Below are 18,125 nucleotides of genomic sequence, written 5' to 3' on the forward strand. Positions count from 1 at the left end.
CCCGCTTGTCGCGCTCGCCGCGTCCGCCAGAGGGCGCCTGTGCCGCGCGCCCGCCGCCACCTCCACGCCCCACCCTCCCCACCGCCGCCGCGCGCGCGCGCGCTCCAGCCGCCCAATCAGCCGCCGGCCCGCGGTGCTCGCGGCCGCCTCCCGGCCAATCAGCGTCGCGCGGGGCGGAGCGGGGCGGGGCCGCCTCAGCCGGTTAACGGCGCCGGTGGGCGCGCGCCGGGGGCGGGGCCGGGTCGCGCGCTCTGTCCGTGCGTGCGCGGGAGGGGCGGGGCCGGGGGCGGTGGCGGCGCGTGCGCGGCGGGGCGGGGCGGCCCCGCGGCGATCCGGGATGTCGGGCCGGCTCCTGGTGACGTAGCGGGAAGGGCCGCGCCAGACCCCCGCCCGCCGCCGTCCCCCGGCACGGCACGGGACCCCCCCACGCCTCCTCCGGTTGTCCCCCGCCATGGGCAGAGCCGCGGCGGTGGGAACGGGCAGGGAGTCCGGGGCCGCCGCTGGGAATGTGCCAGGCCCTGCCGCCGCGTGAGCACCGGCACCGGCAGCGTCGTCCGCGCCCGCCCCGGGCCAAGCCGTGAGTGTGGCGTCCGCCGGGCCGCCCCTGCCCCGGGAGGGAGGGAGAGGGCGGGAGCTCCGTGCGCCGGGAGCGGGGTCCCATCTCCCGAGAAGGGGGGCCGGGAGAGGGTCTGGCGCGGTACCGGGATCCCGTGCTCACCTCCCCGTCCTGCGGGGCTCTCTCTCCCGGCAGGGCGGCGGGTGCCATGAGCAGCAGCTGCGCGTCCCCCGCCGCCGCCCGCCGCCGCCTGCAGCGCCGGGATCGATAGAGGCGGGGGCTGCGGACGCGCCATGGCCGGCAGCGGCTACACGGACCTGCGGGAGAAGCTCAAGTCCATGATGCCCTACCGGGACGGCCACAAAGGCGGCGGCGGCGGCGGCGGCCTCCCGCGGGAGCCCCCCGAACCGCCGTACGAGCGCAAGCGGCGGCACCAGGAGGACTCCGGCTCCGAGCCCAGCGACTACGAGGAGCAGAAGGAGGAGGAGGAAGCTCGGAAAGTGAAGAGCGGCATCCGCCAGCTTCGCCTCTTCAGCGCCGAGGAGTGCGCCAAGATCGAGGCGCGCATCGAGGACGTGGTGTCCCGGGCGGAGAAGGGGCTCTACAAGGAGCACACGGTGGACCGGGCGCCGCTGCGGAACAAGTATTTTTTCGGGGAAGGTTACACGTACGGGTCTCAGCTGCAGCGGCGGGGCCCCGGCCAGGAGCGCCTGTACCCGCGGGGGGAGGTGGACGCCATCCCCGAGTGGGTGCACGACTTGGTGATCAGGAAGCTGGTGGAGCACCGGGTGATCCCCGAGGGCTTTGTGAACAGTGCCGTCATCAACGACTACCAGCCGGGGGGCTGCATTGTCTCCCACGTGGACCCCATCCATATCTTTGAGAGGCCCATCGTCTCCGTGTCCTTCTTCAGCGACTCGGCGCTCTGCTTCGGGTGTAAATTCCAGTTCAAGCCCATCCGGGTGTCGGAGCCCGTTCTGTTCCTGCCCGTCAAGAGGGGGAGCGTCACGGTGCTCAGGTAACTCGCCCGCGTTGCCGAGGCCCCGGTTGTGTAACGCGGATCACGAGGCGCACGGATGCGCGCCCCGACGGCGCCTCGGGCTCCATCTCCTCCTCCGGTCGGTGCTCGGGGGCTCGCTGTGCTGGTAGGGGTGAAACAGCGATTTTAGGGGGGTGGTCCTGCCGTTGTTGTGGGTGAGGATTTGGGTGGGTGCCCTCTCCATGGAGCTTGAGGCGAATGCTGGTGGGAGCAGAGCTGAGCTGGCCACTGAGTTCCTGTGAATGGTTAAAGTAACACGATGAGACACAAAATGGATCCTTTGCCCAAGAGTGGTCAGAGCGGAGCAGCTGTAGGGACAGGGCTCCTGGGTCTATTCTTAGCTGGGCCGGTGCTTCTCTGACCTGACCTTAACCGTGGAGAGGAGGTGTGAATGGCCCCGTCCTTCCCAGTCTGTAAACTGGGAGTGCTGAGCCCTCCCCTGCGCTGTGACGATGGGGAGAGCAGAGTGCAGAGCCCCGCGTGATTGTCACTTGGAAGTGCAGCGGGTCACGGGCACAGGAAGGGACTTGGTGTGCGCTGAGGAAGAGCCCTGGAAGGTGGAATGACCTGCCCAAGGTCACGCAGTTGGCCGGCAGTGAGGCTGGGGTTGGCACCGGGGAACGCCTGCTTGCTAATGCCACTGCTGCCCACACAGGTGAGGGGACAGGCAGGTGAGGGGACAGGGCTGGAGCACCGGGATCCTGCTGTCTCCAGCTCCTGGGGAGGGCAGCTGGAAGCCTGGCATTGGTGCTGCCAGTCCCTTGTGTCCCTGAAGGTCAGAGTGCTCCCTGCCAGCAGCAGGGATCACCAGGGCTGTGCCAGCAGTGCTACCAGCTGTATCCTCCTTTGGGGGGTGGCTTTTTTGGGCTGGTGAAGGTCCAGGCCGGTTTTCCGGGCTCCCAGGCCGTAATTCAATCCCTTGCTTTGGCTTGTAAATTGATCGCTGCAGGGTTCGGGAAGGAATTTTTCCCCCCACAAACACACGGCCTCCTTGACTGGTGCATCAATAATAAATGCCGAGATCTCGCGTCGCTTTTATCTCGGAAAAGCTGCACAAACATTAACTAATCCTTGCTGTACCCCGGTGTTAGGTAACTTGTGTGGATTAGCCAGGGATGAGGGAGGCTGCAGAGGGAGGCGGGAATGGCGCTGAGGACATTTTCTCATTCCCTGGTGGTTTGTCAGGGCTCGGGGGGCAGAGGTCGGGGTGATTTTGTGAAATGGGACCCAAGGGGACCCATCCTGCTCTGTATCTTTTTACTGCAGAGCGAGCTCCATCCCCAGGGATGGACTGCTGGGTGTGAGGCAGCTGCTCTGCTCCCTGACTGCTCTGAGATACCAGGAGGGAAACTTTCTGCCCCAATTTTCCTGCTCCTGGTGCAAACCCCTCTGCTGTCTTTCCTCGTCAGGCCTGGATAAATAGTTGTCCTTGCTTTTACAGCCAGAGGCCTTCTGTTTTTTAAGGACAGTGAGAGTTTTATCCTGCTTGGAAGCATTCTGGCAGAGCTGCTAATGCAGGGTCAGCCTCAAGTCTTGCAGTCAAAGCCTCTTGAAAAACTCTGGAGGAGGATCTGCAGTGGAGGATGGTGGGAGGAAAGAGAGATGCTTTCTCTGCTCCAGGACCAGAGAATGATGTTTTCTTATTCCAGACCCTTGCTCTTCCTTCTCAAAACTGCTGGGAAGAGGCTGCTGGCTCAGGGCTCATGGAATTGGAGTGATGTGTCTCCCAGGGGTGTTTGGGTTGTTGGCAGTGTCACTCAGGTGCTGTAATCAGTTTGTTAATGTAGCTAAAGGAATCCTACAAACAACATGAAGATACCTTGATATCTTTTCCCTCCAAATCCAAGGGCTGCTTTCTGACCCACCCACTGCAGTTTGATCACAGTCAGATGTTCCTCCTTCCAGCAAGTAATAGACTTTAAAACAGGGATTATTTCAAATTTGGTACAGCAGTTAGCAGGTACTTTACACTCACTTATGGGAGATTCTGCCAGACTGACTGTTGTGTGTTGACAGGATCCCGTCTGGGATCAATTCCTGGCCTCACAGCAGATCCCCTGCTCTCCCATCTCCCCCCAGCAGTCAGGAGGAGCAGGAGAGGTGCAGAGCATGCTCAGGGGTGTGGCACCAAATCCAGCCCTTGGTCGTGACTGAGTCAACTCCCCAAACTTGGCATTTTGTCCTCTGGGTAAACAGCTGCTGGAGGCAGTTACCCTGGAGATGGGCAACGGGCACAGATAGAGGTGGCATGCCTGTAATGTCTGGGATTCAGATCCTGCTGGGTCAGTGGCTGCAGCCTTTCCAGGGAAGCCTTGTGGAAGTCCTGAGGGTCTAAAGTAAGCTGTCATGTTCCTGGAATCCTCTTTGACCCCACAGCACTCTCACACTGGCCCCAGATTGCCCCTCTCCCCTTCCTGCTCCTGATTTCACAGCTGCTGAGCCAGAAGGGATTTTGTAGAGGTGCTTTCCCCATTTCCCTCCCTTGATTTTGTTTGCCTGCCCTGAAGCAGGATGTGGTGTTTGCCAACACTGCACCTGCCTCAGACTGCTTGGAAAGCGTTCAGCCCTCCAGTGACAGGTGAGGTGGAACAGGATTCACGTGGCTGGGCTGTGCCCCTCTGCCAGAAGGCAAAGGCTGAGCCACCCCATGACCTGTAATGAGCCCTTTCTCCTCCCTTTTCACATCTGCAGGGAAGATTTGCTCTTGTAGCTTTTGTGATCTAGAACATGACCTTCTCCAGTCCCTTCTTTTCCTGGGGAGCAGGAGCTCCTGCAGGTTTGTCCCAGTGGCAGCCAGGCCAGCAGGAAGCATCAGCTCAGGGTGTGCTGCTGGATCCCAGTCCTGTGACCCATCAGCTTGTGGGTTTTTCTTGTTTTAACAACAATTTGGTGAGCATCAATCGATAGAAGCAGTGGTAGGGAGATGGAGGAATTTGCCTTTTCATCTGTGCTTTGAGAATGCTTGGGAAAAAGGAAAGGAACAGGGGGTGTGTGGAGCCACCTGAGCTGGGGGTTCCAGGTGGATCCCTGCCCTGCAGCTGCTGTCACAGGAGGCAAATCTCAGCACTGAAATGCCAGGTATGTTGTGTGAGCATTGGGAAGAGTGCAGCTGCAGCTGGAGGAACGAAAGGCATAGGTAACATTTCCCAAGTTCCCAGAGCTTGTGCCTTACAGGCTTCCCTCAGCTGGAGAGTGCTCTGGGTCATCTCGTGGCAGTTTGTAATGGCAGGGGAGTGCTGTGATGTGTGTCCCTCCTGTTGTCTCCAGGCGTGCCTGATGGCAGCGCAGTCAGAGCAGGTTGGAGTCGCTGGAGGATGAAGCTCCTTCCTTCCTTCCCAGCTGGAGGGATCTCTGTGCAGCTGTCTGCTCCAAAATAGCCTGATCCCTCAGAGCAGGCTCTGCTGCAGAGGAAGTTCCACGTGTGCCAGTGGTGATGAGGCAGAGATTTGTTCAAGCTTTTCTTGTTAAAGTCTGTAGAACTTCAAGGCTTCCTTTCTGGTGATGTTTGCGCAGAAATATCCACTTTTATCTCTGTGTGAATCATTTCTGGCTCAGCAGAGGCTCTTCCAGGTGTAAAAAGACTCAGGAGAGAGTTGGGGGTGTAAGGTTTGACAGGTTAGTGTGGAATTGGGGACTTGTTTTGGGGTAGTGTGTGGAAAACATCAGCACTTCCCCTGTTCTTCTGGAAAACGCTCTGGGATGGAGATGTCACACTCAGGTGTTCTTGTGGGCAGGAATTTATGATTTTCCTTTCCAGATTGTTTTGAGTTTCTTCTCTGGGCAAGAAATGTGTGTGTAGACCCTTGATATCATTATGGGTGTTTTTCTTCAGGGTCTGCCCCTTCACCCATCCTCAGGGCGTGCAGGGCTGGGCAGTGGGTGAGAAGTTCATGCTGGCACGAGGCAGCACAAGTGTGGCACAACCAAATAATCCTTTCATTTCCCTGCCTGTGCAGAGGCACTCCATCACTACATATGGTATAGTGCAGAGTTTTCCACACCAGTTTGGCACTGGGGCAGACTGGTGTGTCCCCCTTATGGTCTCAGACCAGTGTGGTGGGGCTGTTGTTTGATCTGGGACCACAGACTTGCTGGTGCCACTCTGGAAGTGATCTGGAAAGGGTGAGAGGGTGTTCTTGCCTGGCAAGGAGTGAAAAGGGGTGTCCAGGCTGACACCTTGTGGGTCTGGAAGCAGGTCTGGAAGGAGACCTTTCCCTGGTGTTCAGGGTGATGCTGAGGATGCTGTGTTGAATGCTAACGTGGGTGATATTCATGAATTCACTGGAGCTTGACACAGAGATTCCAGGAACATAATAGAGCATCATCACGAGCCCCTTGTTGTGTTCTGCAATGCCTGGAGCACGGTGGGGATGGACACCACTCCTGCTTCGGCTGGTCAGGCCTTGGTCTTGTAGCTGTCCTTGCAGAGCAGTAAATCTGTGTGTGAGGAGGCGTTTCTGGGTGAGTGGGTGGCTTATCTAACCAGATCATGAAAACCCGGTCCTGTCCCCAGAGAAGACTTGTGTGTGTGAGCTCTGTTCCCTGCTCAGGGTGTCCTGAATAACCTGCCAGCCCCTGACCCTGGCCTGGAAAAGCCTTGTGGGGACACTGGGGCTGCTGATTTCTGCTTCAGGCTGGGCGTGCAGGCTTGAGCAGCTTCACCCAAGGTGTTGCTGCCCTTGCTGGGTGTTTGAGGAAGCTCTGGAGGTGTTCAGCCTCTCTTTAGCCCGTGCTGGATTGCAGAGGGCTCTCGGTGAGCTGACACTCTCCAAACGGCAGGCAGAGGGCAGCCCCAGCGCTGGGATGTGCTGCTCACACCCTTGCCGTGATGGGATGTGCTCCCAGCACGGTTTGTGTGTCACAGCAGGTCTGGTGGCTGCTCTCCATGGACACACCGGGATTTCACCTGCTCTGATTTCACCTGGAGACAGAAGCAGCCATCAGGAAATGCTCCAGTGGGCTGTCCTTGGCCGTGGCTTTTCTCCAGCCTGCTGAAAATGTGGAGTATCTGGAATTATTTCACACAGTGAAATACTGCTGCTGACAACAGCCACTGCTTGAGCCTGGCTTTTCCTCAGCCCAGGGAGCTGCTTCACCCTGTTACAGAGGAGTGCAGCTTGGTTTGCAGGTCTGAATTTGTAGGTTACCCCACGAGTGCTGGGTTAGGGCTGGTGCTGTTCTTGTGGTGGCTGAGGATGTGCCATCTGATGGGGAGGATGATGAGCAGGAAAAGGGGGTGAGAGGCTCAGCTCTGCATGACTGCACCCCTCTGTGACTAAAAAACCTCCTTGATGTGTTACGTGTTTGGGTCTGGGTGTGGTGCACACCTGAGCTGTGAGAGATGGCTTTTCTCATAGGCATGTTTGAGATGATGCTTTGGAGGAATGTGCTCATTTGCCCTCCTGTTGCTTTCTAATTTCTTCATAAATTAATTGTCTGAATCTACAGTTTTACATTTGTACATGTTTTATTCACAGTGCTGGAGCAGGTGGCAGTTTCCTCTGAAAAACTGAGTTATGAAACCCCCCAAAACCCCCTGACTGTCCCGATTCTTTCCCAATGTTTGTTCTTTCCTGCAAGTCCTGTGTGCCTGGGGGGTGGTGTTTGGGGGAGAAATTCCTGGTGCAAGTTAGGAAGTACTGGCCAAACTGAGTTGTTGAGGCTGGAAACCACTTTCTGCTTGTGCCTGGCATCTCCCTGATGGTGGCTTTTTGTTTCTGTTGTCAGTGGGTATGCGGCCGACGAAATCACACACTGCATTCGACCACAGGACATCAAGGAGAGGAGAGCTGTCATCATCCTCAGAAAGTAAGTGTTGAAGCCCTCCAGACAGCAAGATCAACGTGGATGTGGTGTCAGGATGCTTAAACACTTGAAAACTTACCTTGCTTGTTAATTTGCTGGCTTGATCTCGCACCTTGATTAGGTGTCACTGATGCTCACTTGTGTCGTGCCGTGCCTGGCAGTGGAAGTGGCTGGGACCTGTTCCTGCAGGGAACATCACTTCTTGGCTCTGTGCAGCAGCCCTTTGTTGTAATGTCTGGGCTTGCAAGCCCTGCTGGTGCCCAGACTGGCTTTCCTTTGGCTGTCCAGCTCCAAACACCCAGGGTATCAAACTGTCTTGTTTTGGGCTGTGTGTTCAGGTGTCTGGTCATGTGAGACCCACGTGTGTGAGTTACCTGGGTGGTCTTTTGAAGCTGATGCTTGTGATGAGGAATGTCCTGTGAAGCAGAGGAAGTTTTCTTGGTATCATGGCTGTTGTTTCCTGGGGAGAGAGCGAGACACTGGCCTTGGAGGGAAACATGTAGAGAGTTCAGTGCTCAGTGCAGAGCTTGTCCTTTGAGTCTGTGTTGGGAAGCCAAGCTCCATAAGCTGTTTTAGAAAGGGGCTTCCTGTTCTAGAAAAGCACTCTTGATGGCATTTCATCAATCAATGCTTGTTCCTAAAGCTCTTAAGAAAATGAGAGACAAAGTGAACTAACCCCACCCCAAAGTTCCTCAGTAAAACCTTTTCTGCCTAGAAATGTCCTCTGTTACCAGTCCTTCTACTAGGAGACCAAAACATGTGACTGCCACACATTGACCCTTGCTGATTGTGCCTTGAAAGGTGTTGGCAGTAGTTCTGCTGTCAAGAAACATCTTTGTAAATGAAAATACACACTTTGAGTCCTGTAAACCCAGCCAAAACCGTGGGCATTGGTGGCAGGGCTGTGGTTGTGGCCCAGGCTGGCATAAGGCTCGCAGGCAAGAGGTCTGGATCCAGGCTGGATGAGCTTTTGGATGGCTTAGTTGATTTCAAAACAAGTCTGGCAACATTATGAGGATATGGCACAAAGCCAGTGGAGTGGAGTTGGACATCTGGTTAGAGAAACCCATGGAATGAAGGCAGGAAAAACAGCAGCCCTGAGGCATTTGCCAAGCAAAATCAGACCCAGGGAGGCAGGGTGAGATGTGGCAGGAGATAGAGTGGGATGAAAGGCAGGCTGCAGCCAAAGCACCCCACATCTGGGTATGGCCCTGTGAGGTGTGGGGTGAGAGGCTCTGATAAGAACTTAGAGCTGTTGTGTTCGTGGTGGTGGAGCAGCCAGGGAAAGGCAGCACCAGTGCTGACAAGGAGGCATCTCCAAGCCTTGGAGCTGCTTTGGTTGGACTTTGGGAAAGAGAAGCTGCCTGTCCTAGGTTGTGGAGCAGTTTTGTGGAAAAGACAGACTCAGATAAATAAGCTAAAGCTGCCCAAACTGGTGCAGGTGTCCAGTGTACCTGTTTAAACTGGCTCTGCCTCTTGCTTTCTCCAGCCTTGGTGAGCTGAGGGTGTTGGATTGTTTCAGTCAAGCCTGGCTGCCCTCAAAGTGCATCAGGGCAAGAAGGGACCTTAAACATCACCTCATTTCAGCCCCTGCCATGGACAAGGACACCTTCCACTAGAGCAGGTTGCTCAGAGCCCTGTCCAACCTGGTGCTTCACTGCTGTCTGAGCAAAGGATTTCTTTCTAATATCCAATCTAAATCTTCCCTCTTTTAACACTGGTCCCTCTTATGCCCATCTCCCAACATAAAAAGTTGTTTTCTGTGTTTTTTATAAGCCCCCTTTAAGTCCTGGGAGGAGCAGTGAGGTGTCCCCAGTTGTACCCAGCTGAGCTGCTGCATTCCTGCTGAAGGGACAGAGCCTGCAGCTCTGCTGGCTTTGTTTGCCCATCCACCCTGATTTTTGGGGCCTGATTTGCTTCATGTCAGAGCAGAAGTGTCTCTGCCCATCAGACAGTGAGGGGCTAACCCGACAGACAAACCAGATGAAACCACACCAGGATTTTTCTCTCGAGCAAAGCACAAACCCCCTGGGAATTATTTCTGCGTAGCCTCTGCAGCTGTGGTGAATCCGTGGCGATGTTTGCCAAAGGCTGGGCTGTGATTGCTGCCAATTAGAGCTTATTAATTGCTGCTTATCCCCTGGCCAGGGCAGCCACCTCCCTGTGTCCCCTGCGTGTCCCTGTGTGTGCAGAGTGTGCCCTTTGCTGTGCCAGGGTCGCTGCACCAGCGCCGTTCCCGCTGCCCGGATCTGCGGCCGTGCCTGGAATAGGCTGTTGTGCAACCAGGAAAGCACCTCCTTCCCCTGCTGGCCTCCTCATAAAACTCCTCTTCCTCTTCTTGGTGGTGAGGATCAGCCCTGAGCTTTCAGATCAGATCAGCTGGATCATGCCAGTTGGAGCTGGGATGTTCAGCTCAGAGTTCTGCCGGAGCCTGCTGCGTCCCAGCGAGTCTGGCTCTGCTCTGAGCATGTTCCCACTGACAGCAGCAGGAGAGCAGAGCTGTGGGAGCTGCAGGAGCAGTGGGGTTCTGCAGGATCCTCCAGAGCTGTGTGGTTACCAAGCAGGTCATAAACACTTCAGTGCTCGTTGTTTCCTGTGTTGGATCACAGGGCTGCCGGGAGCCAGCAGGGTTTGGAAGTGCTTTGAGCCAGAGGAGGGGAGGAATGGTGCTCTCAATTTATGAGATGTTGGGAGAGGTAACGTGGGAGGTGGGTGTAGAAATGAGACCTACTCAACCAGGTCTTGAAAGCAATTTTGGAGGCTTTTGCTGCCATTCTGCTTTCACTCTCATAAGCAGAGTTTCTCTGTTTGTAGGTATATTATTCTCCATTTTAGTGTCACCTCTCCTTGCACCTGGCCAGAGGGAGCATGGGTGCTGTTCCCTTGCCCTTGCAGTGTGTTAGGGGTTGGTTTGTTAGAATTGCAGCCCTGTGGTTGCTGCTGTATTTGAGAGGTATTTAAACAACCTCCCTTGTCACGGGCAGGATCTGCAGGGCCTTTGGTGTTGAGGCTGGACTGGGTCCAGCCCTGGAGCTCAGAACAGCTCAGGATGACAGCGTGGAGTAGCACAGGCTCCAACCTGGCAGCTGCCTGTGGAAGTGTTCCTTGTTTCTGGCACGCTGGGCAAACTCAGGCTGCCATGCCCAGCTTTGCCTGTGCCAGACTGGCATCACCCTGATTAGCTGAAGAGGCTCTCCTTGGCAACTGGATGTGCTTCCTAATGGAGGTTTAGATTGGGATTCTCCTGTGGAAACCTCCCTCAGGAGCTGAAGTTCAGCACTGGAGAGCAAGTGATTCTCCCCCTTCATTTTTGCTGCCTCCTCCACCTGTGCATGCCTTCAGTTCTCTTTTGGGATGAGCTGTGCTTGCTCTCCAGCACAGCTTGAGTGTGTGCAGAGCTGCTGGAAGGGATGTATGGAGCAGCTTCTGTTTGCTACGCCTCCTCCTGACTCGTACTTCAACTCCTTGCACTTTGCAGTCAAGCTGAGGAACACCTGACCCCGGGAGATCCGTGGGCAGGAGGGAGTTTCCAGGTGGAAGCAGTTATTACTGTTGCAGGTGATGATGCTTTTGCAGGGCATCTCCCAGCCAGGTGGCTTAACTGGAGCTGTGAGTTATTGCCAGGTGATTTCATGGGATTTCACAGCTGCTGCAGCAGCTCTGCTCCTTCTCCCAGAGCTGGGGTTGCAGTGAGCTCAGCACCTTTTGCCTTCACCTCATGACTGTGTGTCCCTAAGCCAATGCAGGACAAAGGGCAATGCCTTCAAACTGATAGAGAGTGTTTAAATTAGGTATAAGGAAAAAATCCTTTCCTGTGAGGGTGCTGAGGCCCTGGCACAGGTTGCCCAGAGAAGTTGTGGCTGCTCCATCCTTCAAAGTGTCCAAGGCCAAGGTGGACAAAGCTTGGAGCAGTCTGGTCTAGTGAAAGATGTTCCTGCCTGTGGCAAGGGGTTGGAAATGAGATGATCTTCAAGGTCCCTTCCAACTTAACCATTCTGTCATTCTGTGAAGTTTCTAGTACCACAAAGCTGCAGTTTGTGCTGTGGAATGGGGTATTCCTGCCCCTCCTCCTGAGCTGTGTGGTTGGGGTGGAGGGCTCTGCTGTGATCCTGTAGAAACTCCTTGCAAATTCTCTTCTCTTTCAATATTTGCAGAACAAGACTAGATGCACCTCGATTGGAAACAAAATCCCTGAGTAGCTCTGTGTTGCCACCAGGTTATAACTCTGACCGCCTGTCGGGGAGCAACCGGGACCAGATCCTGAAACCAAAGCGGTCCCATCGCAAAGCAGACCCCGATGCTGCCCACAGGTGAGATCACCTCTCCTAACAGCCCTGTTTGGGATGTTGTCTCTGGATCAGTGCATAGCTGAGGTCCCTGGCTCAGAACATATTTAAAACCATTTTGATTTGCACCTGCCAGGTGCTTTCTGCAATGCCCAGATCTGTTTTATCAGAATGAGCTCTTTATGCGTTCCTCCCAGACTTGTGGAGGCTGAGCTCTGGCTGTAAGCAGCTTACATTGTTTATCCTGTGAGTGGCATAATGAAGAAGCAATAGATTTGGCTGGCTTTTGATAATGCAGTCGTTCAGAACAATAGTTTCCCTGCAGCTAATCATTTTTGACCTCTATTGCCAAGCAACCTGTGCAGCTGCGTTAAACTATATTATGAAAGCAGTCCTGGGAGGGAACGTGAGGGTTTGCTATCTGGGAAAGGTTAAGGACTTCCTGGGAAGCTTCTCAGGCCTGTTTTGATTCCAGAGCTCTGTGTGTGCATTTTTGTGTGAGAAACCAGAATTGTGGATGTTTAAGCCTGACCTTGAGGGAAGCTCCTTGCTGAGGTTTCAGACAAGCTTGAGCTCTGCAGCAAGGCTTCCCTTAAACACCTTGGTGTGAGCACACTGATGGCTGTGAGTGATGGCCAGCCTGCCAGCTGTCCTGCATATTCCAATTCCAAAGCTTCCTGAGGATCCAGATGGCACTCTCTGCACAATGGGTACAACCCAAAAGTTGACTTGGTCGCAGGGCTTGGCTGCCACGCAGTCCCAGCCCTGTTTGAACCTGTCCTGGAGGGAGGAGGGTGGGGATGGATTGTTTGTGAGCAGTGTTCATTCACCTGGATGCAGGCTGGAGGATGGAGGAGGGTCTGAGGCTGGGCTGCAGATGCAGCTTCCCTGGGTGTCCGATTAGAGGAGCGATCATGCGGGACAAATGTGCACATCCCTCTGAGCTGTTTTTCAGCCTGGTGTGACCTTATCAGGCTGTGGGGGATGGCTTGCCTAGGCTCCTGCAGCAGATGGGTGTGAAAAACATGTTTTTCTCTTTCTCTGGCCTCAGAGGCTCCAGTATAACAGGTAATTCTCATGGATATCATAGTGGGATCTGTCAGGAACCACTCAGATAAAGTGAGTGGTGTGTGCTGCCCACCAACCCAGTCCTGCTGGAAAGTTATCAGAGGCAGCTCTGCAGAAATAACAATTACACTCTGTTAATATTTGAGAGGACAAAGGATTTTGGAGCTGTGGTGTGATCCTGCACCATAAGGAGCTCAGCTCTGTGCTCTAAATTCTGCTGCAGTAGAGACAGACCCTCTGCCCAAGGGATTTTTCTTGGGGCCACAAACTGCAAGTTAAAGAGGTTGGCTGGAAGTGTTCTGGTGGAGGTAAAGGCCAGAGCCTTGGGAAGGGAAGGAGCTGGCCCATCATAGCCAAGTTCTCAGCTCCTCTGGGGAGGTGGAACTTGGTGATTTGTTCCTGCTCTGCCAAGTGCCCAGTGCTGGGAGAGCAGTGGGAAAACAGGCAGAGCTGTCAGTGCAGGTAACTGCAGACAGCACCCAGGAGGAACCCTTGGATCCCATCGTGCTGTGCTCTCACTCCTGTTTCCTCCCTCTGCACAGGCCACGGATTCTAGAAATGGATAAGGAGGAGAACAGGCGTTCAGTCCTCTTACCAAAACATAGGAGACGGAGCAACTTCAGCTCTGAGAACTATTGGCGACGGTCGTACGAGTACACGGAGGACTGTGAGGATGAGGAGGAGGACGGCAGCCCCGCCAGGAAGGTTAAAATGAGGCGACACTGAGGATTGCACTTGCCAGGCTCGTGGAGCTGATGAGATTGGCCTCCAGTCTGTGAAAACTTTCTCCTCCCTCTGGCTATCTTCCATCTAGCTTCAGTTTTGGTTTTTCCTTTCAGGCTGAAGAGTAAACAGGAAGGATTTGGTTTTATGAATGGAGGAATGCTGAGACATACGTGAGGATGGAACATGTCCAGTGCACATGGTGTCCTGAGTCGTGGCTCAAGTGGGCATCTCTCCCTTAGGAAGCAGATAAAGTTATGCCAGGTTGTCTGTTGGGATTTCTTTTGAAAACACCAAAAAGTTTAACTCTTTCATTGCGCAAGATTCAAGAATTGTATTTTTGTTTTGATTTTTTTTTTGTTTGTTTTTCTTTTTTTTTTTTTTGCTTTAACACTTTTCCTTTCCAAATGTTCTAAATATGATGTTTGACCCCAGGAGCTGAAATTCCATGGTGGGCTGGTATTCCTTGTTTCACCAAAGGGCTCCTTGGTCTTTTTTACCTGGTGGTTGTCGGGTCTGTTTTAAGGATGCCCTGCAGTAACTGGAAGTTTGAAGCTTTGCAGACCCCTCTTGCTGCGATCGATTTCAAAGGGTTTAGGACATTTTTGTTGCACTTTAGTGTTTTAAATGCCGTAGGTTTCCTTTCCAGACCCTTTTCCCAAGCCAGCATGGGCTCGCAGCCCTGTGTCCCTGCGCTGCCCTCTCCAAGAAGAATGTACAAGAGCTCTGGTTTCTCAGTGCTGGTCTGGAGGAGGGAAAGGTGGCCCAGCATTGTCCTGAGGTCCATATTGGAATCTCAGGGCTGCCAAGTGAGGGATCACACTGAGCACGTGCTGCTTCCCAGAGCTGGGGATAGCAAGGAGGAGTAGGAGACGCTGTGCTTGTGAGGGTTTGTGCCTTGGGACCCCCCAGAAGAGCCCTTCTCCACTGCCCCTTCCAGGGGGGGAGAGCTGAGTCGGTGCAGCATTGCCAGCACAGTGTCCCATCCTGATGGAGCAGGAGCTGCTGTGGCCCTGGGGGAGCTGAGCAGCTCTGTCCCCTCCGAGGCTGGCTCTGGGAGCAGGGACACTGCAGGGCTCCAGGTTGGCCCCAGTTCAGTGCATCCAGCACTGAGGTTGCCTGCTTTCTCCTGGCGTATTCCTGCCTGTGTTCCTGGGGTAGGGAGTTTTCTGGTTGCTACAGGAAATGCTGAGAAGAATCAGGCATTCAGCCCCATGGAGTTGTGATAGAGCATCTGCCATCATCATCATCATCATCCTCCCACCTGGTTTGTGTTAGCCCAGACCAAAGCCTTGGTGTTTGCAAAGTTTGGGGCCCAATGCCATATTTAGAGCTGTACTTTTAAGGAAAACTTCCTCCAGTTGATTCTTTGAACCCAAGTGTTGGCAGTTGTAAGGAGTAGTCTTTATTTTTAAATTTTTACTGCTTTGCCCTCCCTCCAACTGTAGTTTTTCTTAGTGTCGTGTCCCCCACACACTTCATGGTCTGCACGCTTGGCAATAAAAAGATGTAATATATTTTGAAACTTGTTTGCTGCTGTCTTGAGGGGCTCCTGGTCTAAAACAACCACCCCAGGCGTTGTTCCCTGCAGTGCTGATCGAGGACATTTGTGACATCTGGGTCCCACTGTCCTTTTCCTTCCCTGCTGAGTTTCACCTGGTGTTGGGGTTCTGCTCAGGCTGGATCTTGTCACACGAGCTCAGAGGACGTTGCCATCACCTTCAGCTGGCTGTGGGGGTGTTGGTGAGGTCCCCAGTGCCTGGTTTGCCTGGTGAGAGCCCCCACTGGCTCTGTGCTGAGGCACAGCCTCTGAAAGAATGTGGCTTGTCAATCCAGAGACCCAAAAGTTTGTGCTTCTGCTGCTTGTGAAACTTTGGAAATGCCATTTTCATGTAGCATTTGAAGCGATGTTCCTCACCCCACCAGCTTTCTGCTGCGAATCCAGGCCAGCTCTTGGCTACAAACCCCCTGTTCTGGGCAGCTTGGCATCCCCCTGACAGCAAAACTGCACGCAGGGAGCACAGATCCCTTCTCCTCCTGGTGGCTTCGTGTTTCTGGATCCATCCTGGCCATGCCCTGTTCCTGTCACGGTGCCAGGCTCTGCTGTGGGTGCAGATGGGGACAGAGGTCACTGCCAGAGTCTCAGCTCTGCCCTCTCCCCTCCTGGCTCCCAGTTTTATCCCTCCCTCTCCAATATGGATATTCTACCCTGGTGTCAGAATGAAGCTGGAGCAGCTGGCCTTTCAGAGCAGGACTTCCATGGGATGAGGAGCTGGCTGTGGAAATGCTGAGCTCTTACACCTCCAGCCTGTTCCCAGCCACCACCTCATCCTGCTCCTTGTGCAGGCTGAACATGTGCAAGATTCCTTCCCCAGCTTGTGTTGGTATTCCTGCATGTCCTGCTCGGGAGCTTCCCCCTTTTCCTTGTCCCCATCCATGCAGTGGGTCAGAGCTGGCAGCCGTGGCTGGGGGGACAGGAGGGGCTCCTCTCCAGCCACCATCTGCTCTTGGTTTTTAACCTGACTGCTTGGGGCTTGACACCTTGGAGAGAGAGGGAGCAGGATCCCTCAGGAGAGGAGTCCCCAGCGTGCAGGCAGGGCCAACTCCCCACTTGTACAGACATTTTCTATAGACACGGATGTATATGTGTAGATAACATGGTTTTTTAACTCTTTTGCACTGAACAACAGCAGAGTGAAACCTGGATTCGAAACTAGAAGACATTTTTCACATGGATCCAGAGGTCTGGATCCTTCCTGTAACCTGTCTGGTTGGAACTGTGGCTCAGAATTCCTGGTTTTCACTGTTGGGCTGCACACAGGCATCAGGCCGGGCTGGGGGTGAGCAGGGAGTGGGGTGAGCTCGGATTTGGAGGTAAAACTTCTCCCCAGGCTCCTGCAGAGCCCTGATCCTGTTGGTTTGTGTGTGTCTGATCTGGCTGTGTGTGGTCCAACCTCTCCATCCACCCACAGCGTGTCCGTGCTCAGCCCCACACTGGGAGCTCCATCCAGTGGGACAGCCCATGTGCCCAGAGCCCAGAGCAGAACTGTCTTTCCTAAGGAAGGGAGAGCAAAGTGGGGTTCATCCCTGCTTTTCCACCAAGAACAGGAGGAAATTGGGGTTTGTTGCTGTTACCGTATCTCAAGAAGGTTCAGTGGTGGAATTATCCAAGCCCATGGATCCAAACAGCACCAGGACTCAAGGCGGGCCAGGGTCTAGACCCCCACCAGCAGCAGAGTCTTTTACCTGCCAAAAGTGTTCCCTTTTCCCTGTTGGGAGGAGAAACATTCGATTGAGAAATGTCTCTGCTCCTTTCCCTGCCCACACTTAGAAGTTCTGGCTGACTTTCATTTTTGTTTTTTAAAAGATTCTAATTTTTTTTTGTTACCAATAAAAAAATAAAAATTAAAAAAAGATAATAATAAAAAAGAAAGTGGCAATATTTTTTTCTGTAAGCTTTTCCTAGGAAAAAGCGTGGTTTGTAACAAAGTTGTACAGTTCTGAAGTTTGAGATACGAGAAGTACTGTGTGAAACGCTGTAAATGGAGCAGAGATTATTTTATGTACAGTCTGAGGTGGGGGAATCTTTTAATTCCAGTTGATTCTTAGGAAGAATTTGGTTCTTCACTGTCAGGGTTTGGAATTTCATGGTTTCATTTTTTTTTTTTTTTCTTGTATAGATTGCTGCATTAATTGAATAAAAGCAGAAAGCATCTCTTGGCCTGGCTGTGTGGTACTGGGAGCTGGGATGTGCCTCGATCCCCCCTGGCAGGAATGAGAAGTGGTTTGGGAGCAGGGAACTGGTTCTAAATAAAGGGGAGTCACCATCTCCCTGGGGACAGGGTGGCCAAACTTGGTGGCTGTGCTTCCTGTGCTGTCCTAGAAAGCAGGGACAGGGATCTCTGCCTTCCTCCAGCACCCTGGGCTTCGGCCTCGTCTGAGCTCCTCTTCCTCCAGGTGTTTCCCTCCTGCAAGAGGGAGATGATGGGGTGGGTGTGAGGTGCCAGAGGGGGCATGGATGGGATCTCCTGGTCTGTGGTATTGCTTCTCCTCTCCTTTCTTCTTCCTTTCTTTCCTCCTCTCCCTCTCCTTCTCCCTTCTCTCTCCCATCCTCATCCTCCTCTCCATCTCTCCTCTCTCTTCTTCCTCTTCTCCCTGCTCCTTCCCTCTCTTCTTCACACCTCTTTACCTCTTATCCCCTTCCTCCGCCTCTTTCTCTCCTCCCCTTTTCACTACTCCCTTCATTTTCCTTCCTCCTCCGAGTTCTTCCTCCTTTTCTCTCTCCTCAGAGCAGGCCCACCCTGCCCGCCCTCACTCCCGGGGGCTGTGCCGGTGCTCCAGGCCCCTCCATCCATCCCCCCGTGACCCTCAGCCCATCACCGGGCCGTGTTCCCCGCTGGCCCCGGGCTGTTTTCCGCCCCAGCCCCCGCGTCAGCCCCGAGCCGATCCCCCCGGGCCGGGTTAGTCAGCAGGGAGGGGAAGCCGTGCCCTGCCCGGGCTGACTCACCCCAAAACCGGGCGCAGGGCAGGCTGCTCCCCCTCCCACCTTGCCGTGATGCCGTGGGGGGAATGGGGAACAACATTCCCGGTGCCGTAGTGGGGAGAATGAGTGGCCAACCGGGAATGAGGCTCGGATGCTGATTGTGGG

The 18,125-nt window shown here is 54.3% G+C and overlaps 1 protein-coding gene across 1 annotated transcript; it reads left to right on the plus strand.

Moving 5' to 3' along the window:
• The first annotated feature begins 296 nt into the window (after window positions 1-296).
• Window positions 297-17,192, plus strand: ALKBH5 (alkB homolog 5, RNA demethylase). The gene is made up of 5 exons (XM_064725986.1): window positions 297-577; window positions 752-1,574; window positions 7,323-7,403; window positions 11,555-11,710; window positions 13,297-17,192. Exons 2-5 carry the CDS (start codon window positions 850-852, stop codon window positions 13,478-13,480), a joined length of 1,146 nt encoding a protein of 381 aa, XP_064582056.1. The 5' UTR covers window positions 297-577; window positions 752-849; the 3' UTR covers window positions 13,481-17,192.
• Window positions 17,193-18,125: the final 933 nt, after the last annotated feature.

Source organism: Zonotrichia leucophrys, chromosome 14 (assembly GCF_028769735.1).
Source record: "Zonotrichia leucophrys gambelii isolate GWCS_2022_RI chromosome 14, RI_Zleu_2.0, whole genome shotgun sequence".
Taxonomy (NCBI): domain Eukaryota; kingdom Metazoa; phylum Chordata; class Aves; order Passeriformes; family Passerellidae; genus Zonotrichia; species Zonotrichia leucophrys.

Bases quoted from the DNA above. Each gene is read 5' to 3' on its own strand.
- ALKBH5 (XM_064725986.1), top strand. From the start codon at position 850: ATGGCCGGCAGCGGCTACACGGACCTGCGGGAGAAGCTCAAGTCCATG. The intron at 1,575-7,322 runs GTAACTCGCCCG...TTCTGTTGTCAG, and splicing joins GGGAGCGTCACGGTGCTCAG to TGGGTATGCGGCCGACGAAA. The intron at 7,404-11,554 runs GTAAGTGTTGAA...CAATATTTGCAG, and splicing joins GCTGTCATCATCCTCAGAAA to AACAAGACTAGATGCACCTC.